The sequence below is a fragment of the Rhea pennata genome, chromosome Z, assembly GCF_028389875.1.
Source record: "Rhea pennata isolate bPtePen1 chromosome Z, bPtePen1.pri, whole genome shotgun sequence".
Classification (NCBI taxonomy): domain Eukaryota; kingdom Metazoa; phylum Chordata; class Aves; order Rheiformes; family Rheidae; genus Rhea; species Rhea pennata.
The window spans coordinates 45270606-45294959 of NC_084702.1; the positions used below are offsets into that span (position 1 = coordinate 45270606).

The 24354-nt window shown below is 34.6% G+C and overlaps 1 protein-coding gene across 13 annotated transcripts in view; it reads right to left on the reverse strand.

Annotated features, from left to right (window-relative positions):
• PPIP5K2 (diphosphoinositol pentakisphosphate kinase 2) overlaps nucleotides 1–24354 on the reverse strand; it is a 51803-nt gene that overhangs the window by 11896 nt on the left and 15553 nt on the right. For 10 of the 13 annotated variants that reach the window (XR_009961268.1, XM_062600429.1, XM_062600427.1 and 7 more), the window contains 20 exons: nucleotides 23853–23954; nucleotides 21454–21615; nucleotides 20329–20450; nucleotides 18911–19012; nucleotides 18275–18361; nucleotides 17200–17275; nucleotides 16998–17107; nucleotides 15842–15927; nucleotides 15093–15218; nucleotides 14878–14999; nucleotides 13104–13286; nucleotides 11526–11667; nucleotides 10298–10521; nucleotides 8544–8671; nucleotides 8182–8296; nucleotides 6549–6656; nucleotides 6347–6463; nucleotides 5410–5583; nucleotides 2887–3060; nucleotides 1598–1667 (listed from right to left, as the gene is read on the reverse strand). Coding sequence is in view for 12 of the 13 variants with exons in the window: in XM_062600429.1 (XP_062456413.1) it covers nucleotides 1598–1667; nucleotides 2887–3060; nucleotides 5410–5583; nucleotides 6347–6463; nucleotides 6549–6656; nucleotides 8182–8296; nucleotides 8544–8671; nucleotides 10298–10521; nucleotides 11526–11667; nucleotides 13104–13286; nucleotides 14878–14999; nucleotides 15093–15218; nucleotides 15842–15927; nucleotides 16998–17107; nucleotides 17200–17275; nucleotides 18275–18361; nucleotides 18911–19012; nucleotides 20329–20450; nucleotides 21454–21615; nucleotides 23853–23954 (2530 nt within the window). In the remaining variant the exon portion in view is untranslated. The remainder of the gene's footprint in view (nucleotides 1–1597; nucleotides 1668–2886; nucleotides 3061–5409; nucleotides 5584–6346; nucleotides 6464–6548; nucleotides 6657–8181; nucleotides 8297–8543; nucleotides 8672–10297; nucleotides 10522–11525; nucleotides 11668–13103; nucleotides 13287–14877; nucleotides 15000–15092; nucleotides 15219–15841; nucleotides 15928–16997; nucleotides 17108–17199; nucleotides 17276–18274; nucleotides 18362–18910; nucleotides 19013–20328; nucleotides 20451–21453; nucleotides 21616–23852; nucleotides 23955–24354) is intronic. The other 3 variants (XM_062600435.1, XM_062600433.1, XM_062600436.1) reach the window with 1 other exon arrangement.

Genomic DNA, 24354 nt, shown 5'->3' on the forward strand with positions numbered 1-24354 from the left:
AGATGACAGGCTGCAATGAAGTACTCATGCATTTCCACAGATTATATATGGAGACATTTCCCTTTTAACCTCCATGAAATGTTAACCAGATCAGAAATACTCTTTTAGTATTTCAGCTACCTTCATTGCCAATGGTAGAAGCTGAAAATATCTAAGAGTTTTACCAAGTTTAGTTCACTCAACTTCTTTCCTAGAGAAGACTTCTGTATGTTTCCATGCAATTGAGAACACTTTTGTTTTCACTCGTACAGTCCTGCCACTAGGAGTTTTAACATATTGCTGAAAGCCATACACAGAAAAATTTTTTTTTTATAATCCACCATATATGAAATTCACATACACCAGTGAATAAAACGGAAAAAAATGCTGTAATTTTTTTCCTTTAATCTTCACTACCACTCGAAAGGAGAAATGGTTCTCTAGAAACTTATCTTTTGTATTTTAGATAAGTAGCACCATATTTTAAAGACCAACTATTCAGAGATATTTCCTTTCATTACTTTTGATGACCCAATGAGAGGAAACATTACTAGCACATGTGACCAATCACAGCCAAAACAAATTGGTGCCTGGTCTGTGGCAAAAGCACCAGAAGTAGGATCTTGACCTATACACACAAATATATCAACTTCCACAAGCCATATTGTGTCACACTGACAAAAGAAAAGTTGTTTAACTTTAGCAAGCACACATTAAAAAATGACTTCAGTAAACAAGAGCACCTGATGTATGCATTTTACTAAGGAAAAAAATATAGTAGGAAAAAAGTATCACAGAAAGATTAGACAAAAATATAGATCTTCACAAGGAAAGGAAAAGCTACTTCTAGCCTAATATATATATATAGCTTATGCATTTTCTACACTACATTTTTCCCATAAGACATTTTACATTTACAGAAAAAAGATGCAATATTAATTCACAGTAGCGCAAAATTTCCTAGTTTTGCATATGGGTCAAATGAACGCCTGTTTCAAAGAAACAACAGAAAAACATTACTTGAATTAAAAGAATTTAAAACAACGCATTGAATTATAGCAAAATTAATTCTAACATTGAAAGAAAAAAAATAGATTTTAGTAAAGGAACTGTGTGCAAAAGCCCTGATACACTCAAGAAACTTGAAGTTTGTTTGGCTTTTTTCCTGCATTGGTACCGCGCTTTCAATTCCGTCAATTGCCCACAGTAGGAAACATTAATTATCTTCAAAAGTGTTTTAATGGTTTCCAAAGTAGGCTTTTTCAATCCAAAAAATTCTGCAAAACACAACAGCTTAGTCATAAACTACATATTCTTAAAGATCTACATTATGTTAAAAATAATCCTGTGTACCTGTTTTGGGCAGTAAAGAGTCAGTAGTCTCAAATAATTTGCTCTTTTCAGTAATAATTTATGTAAAACTTTTGCTGCGAAAAAAACAATTGTCCAGTTCAAAAGGCTGTAGTGTTTCAGACAACCAGCAGATATTATTGATTACAAACACAACCTGGTCCTCTTCATATAAAAGCTTCTTTAAAAAAAAAAAATCCAAAACTGCGCAGAACAATGGGCAGAGGAAAAACTAATATGAAACCAAATGTCAATTATATGCACATACCTAGACCACTCTGCTTTTGTTCCAGAATAGTTCTCGGTGTTCGTAAATTACTATTGCTTTCTGATAGAACCTGGATATAAAGAACAGAAAAATAAGGAAAAGTAGAACAGCAGCATGAAATGTCTATTTAATTTGATACAGCAGCCTGTTTCAGACAGACAAGTGTTAATAAGCTGTATGATAAGTGTTAGTAAAAATATGTAAAGGAAATATGAAAGATCATGCAATATCCCCTTCTGAAGGGAGTCCATTTCACATATGAGTTCCTTGCAATGAAGTGGTGCAAAGCAAGCATTCAGAATGAAAAAGGACACAGATCAAGACATATATGAGAACAGACATTTGAGACAGATTTTGTTTTATTTTACCAAATGCACTCTCCTAAACTGCGCCTGTATTGAAAAAAGGAGGGGAGGGAAGGAAAGACAGACAAACTATTGAGGACACCATACAATCACTGATCCATGCACGGGCTCAATCAGTGTAATCTTCAGATGCTCACAGCCTTTACCGAAATATACTTTTCCTACATAAATAGTTTTAAATTTTTCCACAATAAAAAGAAATTATGAAAATTTTTGTAAAGAAAAGGGGTTAACAGAACACCATCCATTGCCATATACATAAACAATATCTTGAAATATTAAGCAGTCTTTAGATGTTCATTGACGCTTCAGAAATACGTCTGCTTCTTCCCAAGCATTTAGATAAATCTTCAAAATATTGTACAATTCAATGGATGATGTACTGTGTTGGGAGTTTTAGATACCTCCAGATACAGAAGGCAAGAATTATTAGTGCTAGAGTTTGTTCCCTGCAGTAGTTAATACCAGGCCACTGAAAATATGATATATGCAAAATAAGTTTTGAGTAGCAATATGAAGTTCCAAATAAATTATTTTAAATTGTATTGTTTGCCATTATATAAAAAAGAAAAGTTTTTCAATTTACCTACCATCAAATTAAGCAATGCCATTTTCAAAGTCTTAAAGGACAACTAAGCCAAAGCAGAGTTTCATTAGGCAGTAGACTATGTCTTTTCTACTGTGTTAACATTTGCATTTCCTATAGAGAAACCAATTCTTCAGGGAGATATACAACGCATTTAGTGGAAAAAACACACACTTACTCTTTCTTTCCCCCCCCCCCCAACATTCACGGGAAGTAATTTTAAGAAGTGGAAGAATTTGCTTTAAATGTAATCCATAACAAGGGATTAGATGTCCTTAAAGACAGTTGGTTGTTGCTCGGAATGCATAATAATGTTGAATGAAGTAAAGTTTAAAAACCTGTTGCCATGAGCCAAAAATACTGGATGTGAAAGCCAATGATTTAGGGGAGACAGGGGAAGAAGTGATTTGTTCCCCTGATCTGCGTCTTCGACGCCCAGTACCCACACCACTGGTGTAATGCAGCCAGGTACCAATACACTCTGGGCTAGACACACTCAGGGGGCTCTCTTCCTGGAAGTGAGAAAGGGGGCAAAAAACAGCAAAGCATGCAAAGTTAGATTCAACAGAGCCAAATGAACAGAAAAGAAAAAAACCCAGTCTGTTTGCACCCTTTTATATACTGATTTAAAACTATTAAACAGTGACTAGGGAAGAGCAATATTACAAAGTTATCAGTTCTGCTCATGATCAATTATCTTTAATTACAACAGTTTCACCAAATTCTGGTAGACTGTTAAATAATGGTATGGTATGAGACCAAAATTACTGGGGTCAATAATTGGTCCAAAACTTTAAAAATTTCCCTACGTGTTGGAAACAACATCTATTATTTTTGACATACTGTTTAATAGTTTCCCCCTCTAAGTACAACAACCTTTCCTATTTACTACTTAATTGCTTCCATTTCTAGTCTGTAATTTTATCTAAAATTTTCTAATGATTTTTAGAATTGTCTTGGAGATTTTACAGCTGACTATCTGGTAGTGGCACCATTGGTTTTCCAAGTTAGATTATATAAATATTTTTAATTTTCTGATGCTGGACAACTATAAGACTTGAAGGGGACAGTGTCAGGCTAAGATTCCCTTGTGTCCTACATCACTATATATTATTTTAATGATTAGTAATGAACATTTTTAGTAATACAGAATTCAATTTTCAACGCTGATGAGCCTTATTTTCTCATTTTTCTATTAGAACTGGTTTTTTGTTTTCATGACTCAATGCAGAATTACAATGCTTTTTCTGTAACTATTACTGGACTATAACTCAGATTAAAAGTTGCATTACCTGACAGTGTCCCTTTAATTAACGGACATAAGTGAAAAGAGAATTGCCTACAGCAGGGAGGAGGGGAAAAAAAAATAAAAAAAAATCAAGGCAGTTGCAGTTTAAGTTGCAATAAAATGACATTTTTAAAAACACCTGAAAATACCATTTGGTATAAAAATTCCAAATACTGGTTTTGCAGATTTCAGTTTGCCAGATGAGACTTCCAATTTTATTTTTTCAAAAAAAAAAAAAAAAAAAAATCATAGTGAATGATTTCTTTAAGTAGACTATTTCCTTCCCAGAAATAAACACTGAATGCTGCAACACGTTCTATTCAAACATGCATTACCAGCACAGTCAAAATTTAGCAATGTCATTAATATCTTTTGAAAGCAGCTTTTAAATAACTTACAAGAATGAAAATGGTTAAAAGTTGAAAATATTTTAAGTTGTGTGTGTGTGAACTCATAAGGAGGAGGGGAGCTTGCATGATCATAGTGAAAGCAGCTTTTAAAAATCCAAAGTACTGATGTTGTGAGCATTTGTTTATGATAAAACTTGTAGATAGAAAATGTAAGACATTCACATTTATTACTTCTGTTAATTTATGAAAGTCACGTGAAGTAATAAAGATATACTTGTAAAAGAAAACCATGCATCTTTTTCTCTCCACACTACTAATAACCAAGTTACTTGTAAATCTTACTTCCGTAATAGTCGCATTTTGTACAAACAGCCCATTTTCAACACAAACACAAAAGGAAAAGCATTTGGTGCAGATCTTAAGTTCTGATGGTTTTAAGCAACCGAAAATGAGGTAATATGAAGCTGTTAGTCTACTTCTAACATTAAAGTCACAGAAGTGCCACTATGCACCAGCTGAAGCTTTGCCACTCAACCACACAAGTGGTAACATGACACTGCTGTGCATCCTCCACTGCTGTGACATTAAAGCCGTATCTGTGAAGCATACCTAGATATCATGGCCTTCAAAACTGGAGACTAGACTGTTCGGGTTATCTAAAGACTTCATGAAATGCAAAACCCACCCACTTCAAAAAATACTGACAGTTTGTTCTCTTACCTTCAAATGCTGGACCACTGGAGCCACTTTCACTCCATGTGAAAGCAAAACAAGTGAAAACATCTTGCCTCCTGCACCTTCCCTACCACCCCAAATCCTCCATCCCCTCTCAGCATGATTGCCCTCAAGGCTTGCTTTATTCCCAGTAGCAGCTGTCTTGTAAGGATGAATACAAAAGCAATGTGTGTTAGTTTGAAAGAGATATGGGCTTAGACTGAAAAGGTCTTCATTTTCAAATAGGTTTTTTTCTAACATGGTTTTAAAGGGTAGTGGAAGAAGGAAATATTTTATGCCAAAATAATCACTCATTTAAAAAAAGATTCATTCAGGTAGGTCACTGCCATGGAAGATTTCCCGTAGAATTAAAGCAATTTTAAGAGGTATAGTATCATTCTGTTTTTGTGTAATCAAAAGCAGAATTGCCTTTTTTTTTTTTTTTTTTGTTAAAAGTAAGCAGAAAGTTAATTCCTATAAAAGACATGCTCTGGAACAGAAACACTTACTTCAACAGAACCAATCTTCCTGGATCTTGGAAGAGGTGACTTTCTGTGTATGTGAATTGGGTCCGATACCATTGGCTTGAACATCACTACTGACCGATCTGTTTCATCCCTTTTAGAAGCATGTGCCTCCTCATCACTATCATTTCTATGGGAGGTTTTCTTTGAGCCTTCATTCTACAAGCAATAGGTAAATCCTTTTCAATTTAGTTACACGCTTTGCACCATATAGATAGAAGTGGTCATTAAGTAAATATTTTGGGAAAACCAAAAGCAAGTTGATTTTGAAAATACAGAATATTAATCATATATTACTTAATGACTAGTCATACAAATATACGTTGCTCTACACTTTTATACGTCTATGAGTTTTTGCTCCTGACTAGCCACTGCATGAGACAATGAGGTCTTAATTAACCATACTGCTCAACCTCAAAGTCTTACTCCAATTTTCTGTTGACGTAGTGGTAGAATTCTGGCCCTAGAAACCAACTGCAGAATTCTCACCAAGTTTTACTTTGACTTATTTCTTAGAAAACGGGTAGTAACTGCACAGACCTACACACACAACTTCAAAAATATCAATCCTTCCTCATCTATCTGTATTATCAAACATTCCAAGCCACTCAACCTTCTTAGATATTTCTTGCATTTGCCATAACATCATTAATGTGGCACTACCTGCTAACACTACTTTTACTACAATGAGTACTTTGCATTTCTAGCGATACAGTTGAGCAAAGCCAAAAAAGGCCCAAATTGTGTGTTCCCTAGTGCCTGTCCAAAATGAAACAGTGCATTGGGATTACCTTTATTTTTTTTAAGATATTTTTCTACCAAAAAAATTTCACATTTTCACCTAACAATCTTTTAGTATTTATTTTAGGTATGTCAACATCTAGAAATCAATTTTTGTTTTAAAGAAAGATGTAATTATTACCTCTCGGGAGGCAGGTCTGTATCCATATCCAGCTGGTAAATTTTTATCTTCCTCACAGCCTTTTGCGCCTGGACTAAAGTGCAGCTCTACATGAAAACGTTCCTCTGAAGAAAGTTCCTAAAGCAAATTATAAATATGTTTACACCTTAATACCCAGTTGAGAACTACCCCCTTTCTGAAAATATTTACCCATTTTAAATACCTTGTTTGGATCCTCATAAAGCATGATAACAATCTGAGTCATGTAATTGAGTTCATTGACAATATTCAGATAATCCATAGCTCTCTTCCATTGTTCATCTTTTGACTCCTTATGAAAAGGATTGGGGGGGGGGAGGCAGAAAAAAAACACTTTGAACAACATTTAAATCTCAAAAATTAGAAATCAGTGATTTGCTTTAAAAGAACTGATGATCTCCATGACCCCCACCCTTTCCATTTACTTTGGATTTTACTTTCATAGCAGAAGTACAAAGCTCTTCCCAGGTAATGAAAAAAAAAAAATACATACCCCTCCAGAACAACTAGAAAAAATAAAAATAATTTTAAAATACTCAAATAAATAAAAGGTGGCGATCAGAACTTGTGATATTTTATTTCATTTTATCTTTCATGTTCTTTTGGTAGCAACAGCATATGTAGACTTGTAGAGAGAAGAAACATTCTAAATTCTCCTGATAGGAATCTTTGATTTTGCTATAAAGTAGTTTCAAGTAGTATTTGGACAAAAAGTGAAACATATATATGTATGTATGTATATGTACATACACACAAAAACATGCATACACACACACACACACGCATACATACATACGTATACATATCTTTTTTGCCCCTCCAAATTTAGGCTTAACAAGACAGAGGACAAAAAATGAGCAACTGGAACTTTCAGCTGTGTTTCTAGGTATTTCTCTACTAATCAAATGGAAAAAGTAAATGGAGGCTTCTAGAATATAGGGGGGAACACCCTCCCATACATTCCCAAACCATTTAAAATTAACATTCACCTTCTTCATGCTCTAAAGGTAGGCCAGTAATTATGAAACACAAAATTACAGGAAAATTAAAAGTGTGTCAGCCTAAAACTAAAGGTTTTATGATGCTATATCATCATGCCACATTGAAGTCTAGGACTAAAAGTGCTCTTTGGCTCAGTGAGTTCAGCTATCTGCTACCAGAAGCAAGTAGATCAATACAAATATTTTAAAAATTAATAAATTAAATAAGGCTGTATCTAAGAAGCAGCTACGTAGGCTCTAAGGTGCTACATTTATCCTCTCCATGCAGCTCAGTGGGGTCACATATGAATTTGGAGAGCTTGTCTCTTTTCATTCTTGGTTTTGAGGCCAAAAAGGCGGTGAATAATGCATCACCTTCAAGTGTTATACAATAATATGGTTAACTGAGACAATCCACTGAGCAGTGCAAATGTTGCACTATAGAACATTCTTAAAGCCAGGTAGGGAGGTCTTGACCATATGCCAATGGACAAAAGTTACAGGCCAATCCAAAAGTGAATTCAAGAGAAATTTGATCTGTAACTCAAAAAAACAAAAACAAAAAAAAACCAAAAAAACAGTAACACATACAGTGGAACACACCAATGGAACTCAGCATTTCTTTAAAAGGTATAGTCAAGAAGTCACTGTTTTCCATAAATGAACATTCTAACCATTTGCAATATATCCTTCATACATAATTAGAAATCAAATAGTTCAAGAAGTGTGATATTTTCAGAGCCACCTAAGAAAACTAACTGATGTAATTTTAGTGAGATCTGCTCATTTAGGTTCCTCATAAAATACCAGAGTTTTAGAAGAAAGTGTTCAACTTACATCACATAAGGCACCATAGCGAAGGGTGGATAACAGGGAATGAACATGACTCTCGCTGGTGAAATACAGCCGCGTACGAACATGACGTTCAGGGGACATAACACCCCTGGAGTAGCTTGAAAATAAAAAATAAATAAATAAAAAAAATTAAAGGAAAAAAAGAAAAAAAAAGGAAAAAAAGTCTTATTAGACCATAATGAGATGTGACCTCATTTTAGAAACAGCTGTTAACGAATAAATAAGATTTTTTAAATGATTGTGAGCCAGTAAGACATTTTCAGTATGAAAGCTAAAGCTATGGATTACCTACAGTAAATCTTACAGAAGTTAATGTAACTATATAAAAAAGGTAAAAGACTTACAGAGGGTGAAGCTTATTTACAGTATCATCATCTTGAGTTCTCTGAAGGTCAGAACGGATTTTTCTAACTAGAGGAGTGCAGTAACCTTTGGCAATCTCTAGTTTCTCAGCCTTGGAAATACCATATTCCTGTACAAGAAGAAACCGACTTCTAAAAATCCAGTTAAAGATAAAACACCTTTACATTCAAGGCCTATTAGTCATCTATTGTTTTGTTCTGGTTGCAAACTGGCTTTTAAAATGTTTTTAGTACACTTGAATACTATCTTCCTTTCAAATAAGGCAGGGCCTGATGTCATCTCAAACAGCATAAAGACATTCACTAGTTCACTTGTAATGTAGTGAACTAGCTTATTCACTAGTTAAGCCACAAAAGTGGATTCACCTTGCTATGAAGCAGCTCTTTCCCTAAGCAAAACATCTAGAGAATTATTTTTTTCCTCTCACATGATCAGACATTTATGATGAGTTTAATCCCACTTCATTTCAATTAACTATCCTTTTTACAGTCAATAGAGATAGGCACAATATCTATTTTAGCTCGGGGTAAACCATCCCACAGGAGATCCTACCTAATTCACCTCAAACAGTACTGAAAAAAAAAAGATTATTTTAAAAGATTCTTTCTTTTTTTTTAAGGAAAGACATTCAGTAGTAAAATACAACTGCATTTATAACATTTAAAATCTCCTTGTTCAAAAGCTTCATGCTCTATGCTACATATCAAATGAAAGCATACTCATTATTATAATGGACATCCCGGTTATGCTGTTACCCTAGAAAGAAAGGTAAGTGTTTTTCCTTTGCATTGTGTGGGTCCTCCAAGTTTTCTTTGCTTGAATTCCTTCCATATTTACCCTTATTTGATATCCACTCTTCTCTGAAGCTCTATTCAAAATTAACCTTTTAGTGTCATTTTTGCTCTCCCTGCTATCAGGGAGTTTCAGAGATGTAGAGGGGAAGAATCTCCTTTACTTGCTGCATAATATACAGATCACAATTCTTCAATATTGGTGCTCTGTAACTGCAGGGATACTTGGGGAGACTTTTCGTCTGTTCCACACTACAATGTAATTTCAAGTCCTATAGCCTACAACATTTTAGGCTAACCTGAATTTAACAGTCTGTACTGCAAGGAAGTTCATCTTGTCTACTTCTAGCCTTACATTCTGTGAAATTCAATGTATGTTTGTTTTTATGAAGGAGTGTTTGTTACCATTTTAAGGCAGCAGAAAGGTCTTTTAAAATTTAAACTAATTAAGAAAAGTGAAATTAGATAGATTAGGGTTAACAATGTCTGTTTGCAACAGCCTGAAAATAAAGCTTATAAAAGCAGGAAGAACGAAGTAAAATAAAATTTCAGAATACACAGGTGTTGACACTAGCTCCACTTAAATCCACACTGAATAACTGAGATGAACAAGTTTATTTCAATGCATTGTATTATATGAAACCTATAGGTTCATATTTTAGAGCTGCTAGAAAAAAATCACTCTGAATACATAAATTTGGTGAATTATGAATCGAAACTTTTCTGATGCTAAATAATCTGCTTGTGACCAGAAAGTAGTGAATTTTAAGGCTTCTATTACTGCAAAATACAGGCCCATTCAAAGGAAAAAAAAACCCAAAGAAAACAAAAAAACAAAAAACAAAAAAAAAAAAAAACAGAACAGGCATCTTTCAAATGATTTGACTGAACATTTTTGAACATTTACTCTATAAACAATCTGCTTAACAACCAAAAATGTTTACCTGAGGGATCACAATGTCAGCTAAAGCCTTTGAAAGCCTGTATAATTCCATTGTGTTTTCTAATTTTAAAGAACCGTTGTGCTGAACATCATATTTTATACAGTCATAAATATCAGGAATTTTGCTAATATCGTATCTTCCATTCTTCGTTTTAAAATCTTTCTCCAACTTGGCCCACCTGCGCAGCATTAGTTCTAGTGTTTCACTATGGTACAGTTGAATATCTGGACAGAAAGATACCTCATTCAAGTATTCAGGATCATCCAAATAACAAAAGCACACTTTTAATTATTTTAATAACACTTTAAAACAATGTTAACAGAAATGAATAAAAATTTAGTTTTATAGAATACATCACTGGCCTTGTAAGCAGAACTACAGTGCCAATAATAAAGTGTCCTAAAGCACAAATCATATTTAAAAAAACCCAACCAAACAAGAATGCTTTAAAACAAGAGTGCATATCTGATTCCTTTCTTGCATGTGTCTACAGCAGAAGCCAGGAGACTAGCAAGAAAGGATGGTTGAGCCCCCCAGCCACAGGATAGGAGATTGGGCCAAACAGACAGAACATCAACACTACCTATGGGTGACACAAATTCAGTGTCCAGCTTCCACATAGAAGCTGCTTACATACTATATCCTGTGGAGAACAGTGATGAAAAATAATACTAGTACTTAGCTAGTATTAAAAACCCCCAAAACAACACACCACACACATACCACCACTTGTGGTCGATCCAAGCACTGGTTTTCCTGTGGTCGTTATTCACCACCATTAATCCAGAGCATCATTTTATGCAATATTGCTATGCATCACATACAGTAAGATTTTCATCATAGACACTTAAATAAAAGAAAGTTTCTATCCAACTTAACTTTATTACCATTTGCTTTTCCTATTCCTTTTGCAAATTGGTGAGTCCCAAATTATGACAAAAATTTCTGCAGATATTTGAAAGCTACCTTGGGTTTCTAGATAACAGCCCTTTTCTCCAATATGACCATGCTCCTGCTTCTCAGCAGCTTCCTGCTGCTCTCATACAATTTTGAAAGCAGAAAACTTTTATTCTAAAAATCACACGTACAAGATCAGACTGTGAAAATCCCTAAGGCATTGTTGATCAAAGTTCTGCTAAAAGGCAGATTAATGAAGAAAGGTTATATTATAATTCTCTCTCAAATATAAGTGAGAGAAACAAAATATGACTACAAAATATTTAAGTACCTGCAGACTTTGGATCTTCCATTCTTTGCCTGATCTGAGAAGTCAAGCTCTGGATTAAGGAATAGACTTTGTCACATGTCTTTACAGGATTTTTGATAAACTGCATTGATTTTATCAGAGAGATGCTTCCAGATGGAGTAAGCTGCAATTTCAGATAAACATAAAATTATCTAAACAACTGGTTAATTTTGAAAGTGTACTGTTATTTTTGAAAGCATTTCTCAATTATCCATTCCCCTTAGAGGAATTAATGAGATAAACTGAGAGGTAGTAAGATTTACTAGAGATTCAAAAGCTTACAAGAAATTTAGAGGGTAAATAGTTCCATACAGTAGACTTTAGCAAGTTTCAGGAATTGATTTAACTCTTTTTATTCTAAGAAGAAAAAAAAAAAAAAAAAAAAAAAAAAATCTGAGGATGTTTAACACTTCATAGACATTTAGCAATTTTCCACAATTTCCTTTCAATAATTTAAAAGCTCACTAAACAATTTATAAGAAATGTTACAGCAAGCCCTGTGTAATTCAAAAGTAATTCAAGAGGATTAGTGCTCTGATACAGGAAAAAAATATCACATTGTTTCCCCCAAACTGCAATCAAGTAAAAAGAACAAATCAAAACAAAAAAGGGTATTATCACTTTAAAAATTCTAACATTAGTGTATTTCAGTGACTTTTAGAAGAGCATACTCAGTAGTTTCAGGTGCCTTTCAAACCCCATAGCATTTATACGAAGGAAAAAACAAAACAAAACAAAAATCCTGGTACCATCTATTACTTTCTCCAGCTCCTGCTAAATCCACTACTAACAGTGATTTTGATGCTATTTTCAATCTGTACATTTAAATGAGTTCACATAAGAGTATACATGCAAAATAATAAAGTATTTTTGAAAATTAATAAAATTAATTTTCAACAATTTGCTGTCAATATCTTTTAGAATATAGCTGATTAAACTTAATTATCATTTTGAGGATTTGTTTTTAGTTGTTATACCAGGCACAGTACGGTCATTGGAAGGGATTAAGAAACAAACAAACAAAAAAAAAAAACCCCACAAAAACATGTTCCTAACAAGTGATACTTGCATTTAAAAACAAGAATAATCATTTGTATTTTGTAAAAACTTTATTAAGATGCACTAAATTAGTATGTTAATGAGACACTTCCTTTCACTGTTTAGAACGTGTTCCACTGGTTTCTGGTTCCACTGGAATCAGAAAAAGGCCTTGTAGCAAGTTAAACATCGGTATAAACTTTGATAAGTAGACAATACATTTTGCAGTACTGCACACCATCAAAGTTAACTATTGCCAAAATATATATATATATATATAATATATATATAACATTTTATATATATATATATATATATATATATATATATATATAAACATACTTAAATCTCTTGAACAATTAAAAAAAAATATTGGAACAGTGAAAAAGATTTACTAATGTGGTCCCTATCAAAAACTATAATCCCATCTCAAAGATAAATGAACTCCCTGTTTATTACTTCAATAAAAATATTTGCTTGATGATTTATTTCATTTCACAGAAAAAGTAATCATATTCTAACCTTATCATAATCGTCTGCAGTAAATTCTCTGTCTCTCTGAAGAATTTCATGGAGTCTTGCTTTAACACGATGCTGACAGCTGCTTAAAGAATCACTGTCACTGTCCAGCAGACCATTCATATTAGCACTTTTTACCATCTGGACAAGAATAGGAGTCAGTTCACCCTCTAAGGCCAGTAGTCCCTGAAGCAAATAACAGAATTAGCTGAACAGATGAAGATGCAAATGTAAGAGTACCTTTAAAAAAAAAAAAGTCAAATACCAAAAAATTTAAATCAAGGTTATATCACTTGCCTATGTGTTAGATATATAGGGACTTGGCAGATAATTTTTGCAGTTTGCATGGAAGTGGCCCCCAAAATGCAGCTTTAGGGTGTAGGATAGCTAGAGTCAGTGCAGCTGTGGTGGTGATGTGCTCTCAGCATGCTCCCCAGCAGCAGCTGACACTTGCACGTCAGAGGTGCTGCCCGAGCTCCAGGGAAGCCCTGGCTGTGAAGGTCTTGAACCAGAGGGGTGCCTGGCACCTCTCCCCAAGACCTGGAGTGACAGCAACCTAACATATGGGGAACATGCTCTGGTCAAGGTGCTGAGTCACCAGGTGAAGAGCTATGGGAAGACTTAGCAGGCTGAATAGCATCAGGGAGGACACACAGGAAATAGAGAGGGTCTTTGCAGAGATTCTACAGAAGCAAAAGCCAAAACCCACTGTGATTTAAAAAAAAAAAAAAAAAAAAAAAAAAAAAAAAGGCACAACCGAAGGCTATGCTTGAACAAGAGGTGGCTGAATATGTCCAAAATGTAAGTGGACAGAAAATAAGAGATATTTCTGGCAACAGAATGAAAGCGTGTTCTCTGTCTGCAGAAGTGCATTTACAGATTAAGGATGGCACACCAGCACAGGTACAGGAGATCTAGCTCTGTCAGAAGTGGCATTGATGTTGGGTGAACCTGAACCATGGTTCACCTCAGCTCCAATAAATTGCTATGGAATAGTAAGGTGTATACCCACAATATTGTCAGCATGTCTTACTTATTAGTTGGTTATTCTGAAAGGTCAAATATGAAAGCATCCTGTAACAACCTTTTATTCTAACAAATTTTTCCTATTAATTCCAAAAAGCAATGAACATATAATCTGTATTGCAATTTCCCCTTTAAAACAGTTTATTAATTCCATATCTGTTATAATTTCAAACTCTAGTTTTCTGTATACAGTTACAAAGCAATATGCAAAAGAGTGTTTCAATCAAAGTGTGGCCTCCTGAACTCCATTCCCTTCGATTCAACTGAAGGGACTGAAAATTGATCTTTTGGTCACGTAAAAATGAATGCACAGTTAAATTAGTTCTAATACAGATATGCTTTATGTATCACACACACACACACACACACACTCACACACACACACACACAATTTGTCAAAGAAATCTGTTAAAATTTGAGGAAAATAAATCCCAAACACAGAGGCAAAGTAGAAACTATAAATATTTCTCTCTTTTGAAACTGGTTACTGGAAGAGACCAAGATGTATTGCTATGGCTGTGTAAGCTGAACCTGTCTGCAGAGAGCAGCTCTCTGAGCTTCACATGCCAGGCTCATTAACAGAAATCTTATCACATTGCGCTAAATACATTTTCAAAATATATTTCTTTTGAAATGCAGCCTTGTTACTCTGTGGACTGTAATAAACCACAGAACTCTCTCAGTCTTCAGCAGAACAAACAATCCTGAGAACATCAAGATTTTAAACTGAAATTGCAATTGCCCACTGTACCTTTGCAAAAGCTGCTGCAGTCATCTGAACTCGTCCCTCATCAGAGGCATAGATTTTGAGATCATGTCGATAAGTGCTATGTAATCTAAGCAAACCACATCCAGGAAATCCAGCATAATCTCCTATCAAAGAAACATTCTGCTCAAACTCTTATTTTGCACTTGATCAACTTCAGAAGTGATTAGTTTATGCCATTTCAACACAACTACTTTTACCTTGTCCACCAGGATACATGCACCTGAAAGCCCTTCCAAGCTCCTCTGCTTGAACCCTGCCTGCAGGGGTCAGTTCTCCTCCCCATTTTAGAACCAGAAGCAGTGATGGCTCATTTCTTCTATTATCTAATTGTGCATAGAGAGAGGAGTTCAGTAATGAACTATATTAAAATTATTTTTGTTTATAAACAAAAATACTGGAACTATGCAGGGCTTTAGTAAAGGATCTCTTCAACAATATAAATTTTTAATAGCATTCTATCATTAAGAAAACACTGACCTAGAGGACAAAATGGGCACTTAAAGAAAACTGCAGTAGTTCAATTACAGAGAAAATGTAAGTGAAAAATGTTTAGTGAGAAATCTGAGGGGGGAAAAAAGGCCAGAAAGTTAAAACAAATAGGATGCTAAATACCTAGAGTTATTTCACTCAATACTCAGAAAAGCTCAAGAATTCTTTAAAGATAGTAGAAAACAGTATGTGGGATTTTCCCCATATCTGCCTCAGGACAACATTTCTGGTGAATCACTGAAGCTTCTTTCCCCCTACTTTTCTGTTATATAAAAGCAATGTTAAAATACCTAGCTTTAGGTATACAATTCAGCAGATTAAGAGACTGCTGAGTATCTGCCATCAATACAAACATTCTAAGCAATGTATTCCTATCGAGAATTTTGCACCATTAATTCCTTCGTTATGTAAACGGATATCTTATTAAGACGGAGTACATGGTAAGGTAATACAACACCTTCTTCTTCACTGGAAGTTTTCGGGCAACCATGAGGAAGATACGTTAACTGGACTTTGCGATTTATCCCTGAAAAATGCCCATACCTGAAGCAGAAATTGGTGGAGGAAAGGGGGGAAGAAAGAAATAACATTTCAGATAAAAATATATATTTTTCCAATACACGTTCCAACTTATTGTGCTCCTGTAATAGTTAGAATATAATAAAATTATGCTGCCCATTGATTAATGAATATGGTTGCCCATATACTGAAAAAGTGCTTGCAACAAACCTTATTCAACAAGTATTGAATGACTACAAAAATAGCAATCATCCTACAATGAAACATTTCAAAATATTACGCACTATACTGTTTACTGCACCGAACACAAAACTGAAAAACAGCATATGCCTAGCAGCCAAAAGCAACCTATATTTTCAGATTGCCTGTGTAATTTATTCAGATCTACAACCACCAGTATCTAGAATCTGATCTGGCAGTAAAAATGGCCACTATTTGTTGGCCAGTGAAGTTTTCAGGCTGGACTCAATAGATCTGAAGTGTAGAGATCTGTTGCATATAGCTCAATAATTACTGGTTTTGCCCTGATTTTTTAAAACAAAATTAAAGTTTCTGTTACCATTTAGTATTTTAAGACCCCAGGTCTTTAATAAACCTTGAAATCTTAGTTTGATTTAAAAAATATTTCATGTTTTATATACAAATCCTTATCTATTTGGAATCTGCCAAGTTTGCTAAAATGTGGGCAGTACACATGTCTACAGGCTCCAGCAGACTTCATTATGTCACACACTGCAAGAGACAGACCCTACATTCAAGTACTTCAGGTTTAAAAACATACAAGAAAATAAAATTTGAGATTTAAGAAAGTAGTCCTTTCATAAAAAGTGTACTGAGACACATGCTAAAGTAAGCATTAAGTTCAATTTAAAAATGTAAGGAGAAAACACGGAAAGAAGCCAGGTCTTCTTGATCCCTCCTTAACACCAAACATGATGCCATCCTTTCTCTTACTAATCCTTATGCTTGAATTAATATATCGTTGCATATTATTTGTTAATCATTGCAATTCTAAGTAGTAACTGTAATAGTCAAAGAAGTCAAAATAACAGAACTGTACTGCTATGATGGATTAGACAAAATTAGATACTTACATTTCTAACACAGTCTTTAGCTGTTCAAGTTTTGCTTTACTTTCTTCAATTTCAGAATCATTGTTTTGCCCAAGTTCTACAAGAAGTTGCCTTGCTATATCAAGCACTTCCTAAAGAAAGGAAGGATAGGAATTCCTTAAAACAAATACATTATTTTCTAGTTTTAAAATACCAGACAGAAAAAAAATAAAGACAAACTTGCCTGCAACTGTTTTGGTTTTTTCAGTTTTAGTTTTCCAGATTTATATCCATCACATTTTTCAAAGAGGTCAAAAAACCTTAGGAGAAAGCATATTGATTAAAACAAGCAAAAAATCCCCAATAAATCACATCTAGTAAGAATGTTAGATTATTGCTTAAATAAGTGGCTTTTAAAATTAAAGTGGCCAGAAAATTAGCATCCTCACATTATAAGAAAAGTATGTTAAAATCTGAACTTCAGAGCTCAAGCCAATCTTTATTCATTCAGATCTTTTCTCCCTAGGAAGTCTTCAACACATTACAGAAGTCAGAGAAATACTGACTTGCCAAGCATTAGTGAAAAAAACAAGCAAAAAACAACTCCTCCCTCTCGCCCCCCCCCCCCCCCATTCCCTACACATCAAACGACACAGTATTTTTGAGAATACAGCTAGGTCTAGTCTTAATCTTCAAGAATCATCTTTGAGAAATGGAGATTATAAATACCAAATAGACAGTTCTACGTACTTACATTATATATGGCTGAACGTAAGAATTTAGTCTCAGTATGAAGAATAATTATGTTTTACTGAAATTGCACATTAACTCCAGGGCTGCTAGGTAAGGCACTTTATAATCTCTAACCTAAAGATGGTATCTACCAAAAATTCCTTATACTCATATGGCAGAAGACAAAAAAGTGGTGCAGTAAGATTACAGTTCATATAAGAACAACAGTACGACAAAAACAGAAAGCCAGAGAAGACATACCATCATGGCAAACTAGAAATATTCTCTGCTATCATGTTTTGAGTAAAGACCCAGAAACAAAGACACTTTCACCAGGCTTAAACAGGAGTGTTTATAAGGCACAACATGGGATGAAGTCTGCACAATTAATTTGACTGTCTTGTCAGAGAGAAAGGTGCACGCTTGTTATTTACCTAGAATAACATGGGTTAGATTTAAAAGAAAAAAACAAAAACAAACTTGTAGGCATGAAACTTCTGCTCAATTCATTGCATTACTTCCACACGCCCATGAAATGAGTTTGGTTCTAAAGCTACAAACCCAATTTTTTTCAAAATTCAACTTACTTCTGATGTTTTACTTCCATTTTCATTTTTTGTTTTGGTGTTCGGTCCCCATGACGTATTACAGCTATAACACATCTAAGCTCCATCCTGAAATTTTAAGAGTTTTTCTTCAGTTCAGTGTACGAGGTTTTTTTTTTTCTTATTATTAAAAACACTGTGAATCAAGACAGCTGACACAATTATATTTGATGTAACTACAGAAGTGACGGAAGGATATGCAAGAATATAAGGTTAACTGAAAATGATGGAAAGTATAAAAAAATACTGATTTTAAGACTTGGGTAACTACAGAATATCTATTTTAAGTAGTTTTTAAAACAACAATTTTGAGGTTTATTTAATGAAAGAGCATGTTTATTAGAAGCGCATATTAAGTTGGTGCTGAACAATGATTAGCAGTGAAGGAAGCTATGCGTAAAAGATGCTACACTTGAAAATCTGCTGTTCTATACTCAGCTTGACTAAGGGTCAGAAACTCTGATTGCTGGCATAGCAATTGTGATTCCTTCCTTGTTTTCATCACACAAAACAAGTGTTCATAGGCGAAAGAGGGCACACCTTTTAAAGAAAAAAAAAATTCACACAAAAGTTATATTAGGACTTGACACAGCGCTGGTAGAGCTCCTACTCTCTTACATTGTTCCAGAGGTTGTTGGCACAATAGGGATGTCTTCAGCTTCCAAAGGAATCGACCATGGAATTTGAAACTGGGGAGCAAGTTCTCTCATTATGATATTTCTAAAAGAGCAGTGGGGTGGGGGGGGAGGGGAGAGAAAAGAAAAAAGACAAGACTGTTTAAACAAGGTTTATACAACAAATACAAACTCCAAAACAAATAGATATATGCATACACCTTTAATCAACTTGGTTGTGGAACACCAGCGGCATTAAGTCTCTGGGACATGTATTTTTTTATTTTTTTTAATTGTGTATATTACACCACTAAAACAACAAATTTAAGTCTACTACAATCCTTAATTACATTTGCTATAGAAACAACAGAACCCTCACTTGCTCAGGATTTGTAAGAAACCGTAGTCTATGTACTCCAATTCCTAGAAAAATTCCTAGGACATGATTCGGTCTGATTAATTTAAGTGTTCAGATTCCTGACTTCATTATCTAACTGAAAGTCCCTGAAAAATCAGCAAGCCATTCTAATCAAAGACTAACTGGTACTTTCAGCAGTAATTTTATTTCTCAGAAGTTTATACAGTAAAAACTAGAATAACATGTAAAGTCTCTGGTCTTAACTACAAAATGATTACGTTATGCCCACATATGTTTTTAAAACCTTGTTAATGTCCTACTGTCCAAGTATTTCATCAAATACATTGAACTTGAGATTAAAATTACCAAAGTAATAATACTGAGTACTTAAAATTCTGCATTTTAAATTAGCTCAACTCCAAATATTAATTTCTAAAAAGCTGGAAAAAAGTCTGCTGTTGACTTAACACTACAATGTATTATCTTTTAGCACAAGGAATAAATTGATAACTTTTTTCAGAAATTATGACATGTACAGCAACTTGAATAAAGAGAAGTCTAATGGTCTGAGAGTTCCAACTCAAAAAGTAACTTAAAACAACAGGCCTACAGTTGTTATTATCTAGAATTTCAATCTAGTTATAAATTATTTTTCACCATTTAGATAAGATACTAGATCTTATGATAATGCAGCAAGCTCCTGTTGTATCTCATCAGTGCAATCTTACTGTAAAGCCAGTTTAACTGACCAAAATGGGATCAACTGAGTTTGAGGGCAACATTTCACTGGCACACTGTTCAGTACCCAATTTTGCATAATCCCTTATTATCCATTTTTTGCTCCCAGTGTAACAGATTGAAGGTAGCATGACAGGGTATCTTGATGCTACCACAGCTTTTACAAACCATTATGAAATACACAAGCATAAAAATATATACTGGCGTAAGATCAAGGAAAATGTTCACTAATTTGGGCATATATTAAAAAGCAGGAAACACAATCACTCAGCGGTGCTTGCCCAATGAACAGGCAAAATGCCTGAAGTAAGTCAATAAACTCTTACCCAAGTATCTTAGCACAATCATCATAGTATTTCATGGAGTTCTTCACAAAACTGAAGCCATTCACATCACAGACATAGGATTGTCCATTAGCACGCAATAAATCAAAGCCACAAACTGTTTGCTGTTTCAGAATAAAAGTTCAAATCATTTCTGGCAGGTATCATCTTCCTTAGGTTTATTTACTATAAACACTATAAACACTCCCAACTTTAACTTTGCTTTAAGCTTCCAACATATTTGTAGCAGTATCAATATTGCAGATCAAGCCCACACGTTCACAAATCTAATCCTCAAGGCCTTCAGTGTGTATGCAATGATTGGCTTACAAATTTCCCATTCTTAGAGATTTTTTTCTAGATGCTGCTTTTTGAGGGTGGCAGGCAAGAAGAGGCAAAGCACCAATAAAAACGTTTTTGTCCAAATTTTAATTTGATAGGATGTCATTTTGACATTGACATATTAACATTGTTAATTTAGGATAAAGTGCTATTTTAACAGATTATCACCAAGCAAAGTGGGCTTTGAAGATCTAAAAAGTATTGGTCCATACCCTACAAGCTCCTGAATACCATCATAGTTACATGCAAGTAACACATGACAGACTGAAAGGCAACCTTTTAATAAGAAGGCAGAAGGGATGCTAAGAAATTGAGTGAAGTTCTAATTAAAGTACCTTAAACTACATAGAAATAGAAATGAAAGATTTAAAATAATAATAATAATAATAATAATAATTGTGTCAATACCAAATTACATTAATTGGGCCCAATGTAAATACTAGTTAAGAAGAGTTACATAAACTTGACTACTGCAGTTGCGTTTCCGTAACTTAGAAACCATTAACAATGTGTATGATGCATAAAACGCACACGCTGCGGACTGGTAAAGCACAATAGTAACAGGAAACTCGCACAATAAAACCGTCCCATCCAGAACTTTTTAATGTAAAGGAAGAATTCTTCCAGATTAAACAAAATGTAGATGCAGAAGTTTAACTCTTCTTTTTGGGAGTTCTGCAGCAGTATAACTACTGGCTCTGTACACACAAACACTAAGGAAGCTTCATGTAGTAAACAATTAATTAGCACTAAATGTTTGATCAGATAGCAAAGTATTCAGCTTACCTTGAAAGCAAGGCATACTTTCCAAGCAATTAACTTCTCTCTTGCATTCAGGATGACTGGGTATCTCACTTCTTTGCCTTCACTATCTCGTTCTACCTTGCCATCCAGAGCTGGAGACTTCCGGGCTTCAGCATGAGCATAGTCTGGACCTACTGTGTACACCTTTATTAAAAAAATAGGAACTCTTGATTCAGTGTAATTAAGTTACATTATACAAATACAAGCACCTTACTAAATTTATCTCAACTCTGAGAGTCCATGCAAAAAATGCTAGCAAGTTTTCATCACTGATGAAATGGCTCTAACGTAAGTTCCTCAATGGCAGTCTGTTCCGAGGATACCAACCATTTACTGACACCTTAGGATGAAACAGGAGGGGAAAACAGCCAGAGCCCAAGTGAATAGGATAAGACAGAAGCTGCTAAATGAAGATGAATTTTTTATTTTTAAACCGAGTAATCTGCAAAATCTGGATAATTTAATAATTAAAAAAAAGAAGTTTTGAGATTATTTGATTATTGAAATTTGACTGTAGGACTAAGTGATTCTTGTTATTAAAAGATATTTTCATATTTTAGTCAAGACTGAACAAAAATGATCTGCCCAGTTTTATTGCGACAAGATAAGGGATTTAGAGAATCAGAATGCTATCTCCTCTGCTAGAATTTCAACTGGTAATACTCACTGAAAGTACTGGAGCCTTTAATAAAAGAGATTTGCCAAAAGCTCTCAAGAAATGGGCTACTGTTACTTTCCTTAAAAACAAATCTGTAAGACTTTCTTTTGATAAAAAAAAGTCTTCAGCTAAACAGGTGATTGTAAATACTGTCAAATATCCCATCTGTTCTCAAACAGGACTGAGGAAAGCCATGGTTAAGAGCTCTCACACTATCTTAATACCTTCTTGGTTTTTATCAGATGGAATAAGGACCTGGCTTAAGTCACAGAAACCTCTCCAAGGCTAAAAATCTAAGCTGACAACACCCCTTCCATGTGCTGAATTTAACAACGTGTGGTTGACTATAAGGCAATACTGACTCACTTGGAAGTCTAATGAGACTAGACATGCCTTCTCTCTAGTGGGTTTATCTTTGCCAGTAGATTTAAGGGAGCAAATGCAGGCAGTTGCACTTCTTCAAAGAGTTCTCAGATGCAAAGTCCTACAGGAGATCATGGGTAAGGGATGGGGTGACAAGTGTGTCTTATACGCTACTGTAAGGCATGGCACGCGGTATTACCAACCTCCTGCAAGATCTGACTGCCTATTTCCTGCTTTACTGATGAATGAGGTATCTCAGCCACTGGCAAGCCGAGATTAGAGTATGGATGACAGAAACACCTGAAAGCAGGTCAACTCGGGGAAGAGGGCAAGTTGGGTGAAGCTGCCTGATACAAAGATGACTTCAGTCTTTTTACTTGAAGAAAATCTACCATTTACTCAGGATGCTTAAGTCCACCGTTGCTGTTCAGTAACTACACTACCACAGTAGTCAAAGCAGTCTCCACCCACCCAAGTCATTTGCATCTCTTCAGTTCACTAGAAACTTTTATTTTTGGAACTAGACTGTAAAACTTTTAGACTGGCTTCTGTAACCTTAGGTTAACCTACTGCAAAGCTGTTCTGCATGATGTTGCACACTAAAACCATGCAAAGCATACGGTTCACAGAATTTGTCTGAAAACATAAACAACAGCATTCCTTTCGTGCATCTCCAAGTGGAAGAAGCCGAATGCTAAATGTCAGACTGACTTCCACTCTTGGCCTAAGTACGGTGATTTTCCATGCATGTGGTAAAACAATTATTTGACATGTTTTGTGATGGGCCTAAAATTGTCTTCTGACACAAAGAAAAGGAAAGCAATTTTGATAGATGGCTGGCTGAATTCCCGTTCTGTTATTACTGTATTTTATCACTCTGTCATGATGCCTAATCTTTTTATCTGTTCAAGTAAATGAAGATAGAAAATAATATACAGGTATGCTTAATGCATTACTAAAATTATATGAAGTTGGAAAAAGTAAGTAACTAGTGTTGATTAATGATAAGATTAAAATATTTGATAAAAATACATTTCAAGTACAGATTTCTTTGCAACTTACAGATCAAATATCAAGGTAGCATCTGTTTAAATAGGAAAGTATGTGGTGTTTTGGCACGAATACATTTCAAAAACAAAGACAGGTAATAAGCACCGAGTACTTGATCACAATGACATAAGCAAAGATATTTTGAATCACAAAGTATTGCCAGAATAAGAGTGACGTTCTCTACTTAACTGTACCAAAACTTTATTAAAATTAATCCTTGACACAAGGATATACTTTCATCTTTAAAGCTGACAAACTCTTAGAGCACTTGATTGTTCTAAATATAAATCAGAATGCATAGTTGTCATACCTTCACATCAGTGCCATCTGTAGGCATGAATTCCTCATAAATATAGGAGCCTGTTTTTCTCACACTGCTTTCAGGGGAATATACACTGCTTCTGCTGCCAATCTGAAATAAATATTTTTCTATTAATAAACTCAAAGGCTACTGTCTGAGAGACTTTTAAAACTCCTTAAAGTATCACATCCATATTGATAGCACTTATTTTCTGTCCTAAGCAAAGTAGTTTTTTGATAGTTCTCAGAAGACCTGTATGATATTCTAAATACGTACTGATAGTGTATGCTTCTTTTATCTATAAGAATAGGCAGTAGCTGACAATCTAATAAAAGGAAGGGGTCTTAATTCATTTTACAATTTTTCCTGAAACTCATTTTTCTGACCTGTATCACTCCTATATAGGCCAAACGTGACAAAAACAAAGATGCAGGTCTCAGCTAACATACAGACAGGGCAAATTTACTCTGCAATTCTCTGCTAGACATCTGCAGTTTTTTTTTTTTTTTTT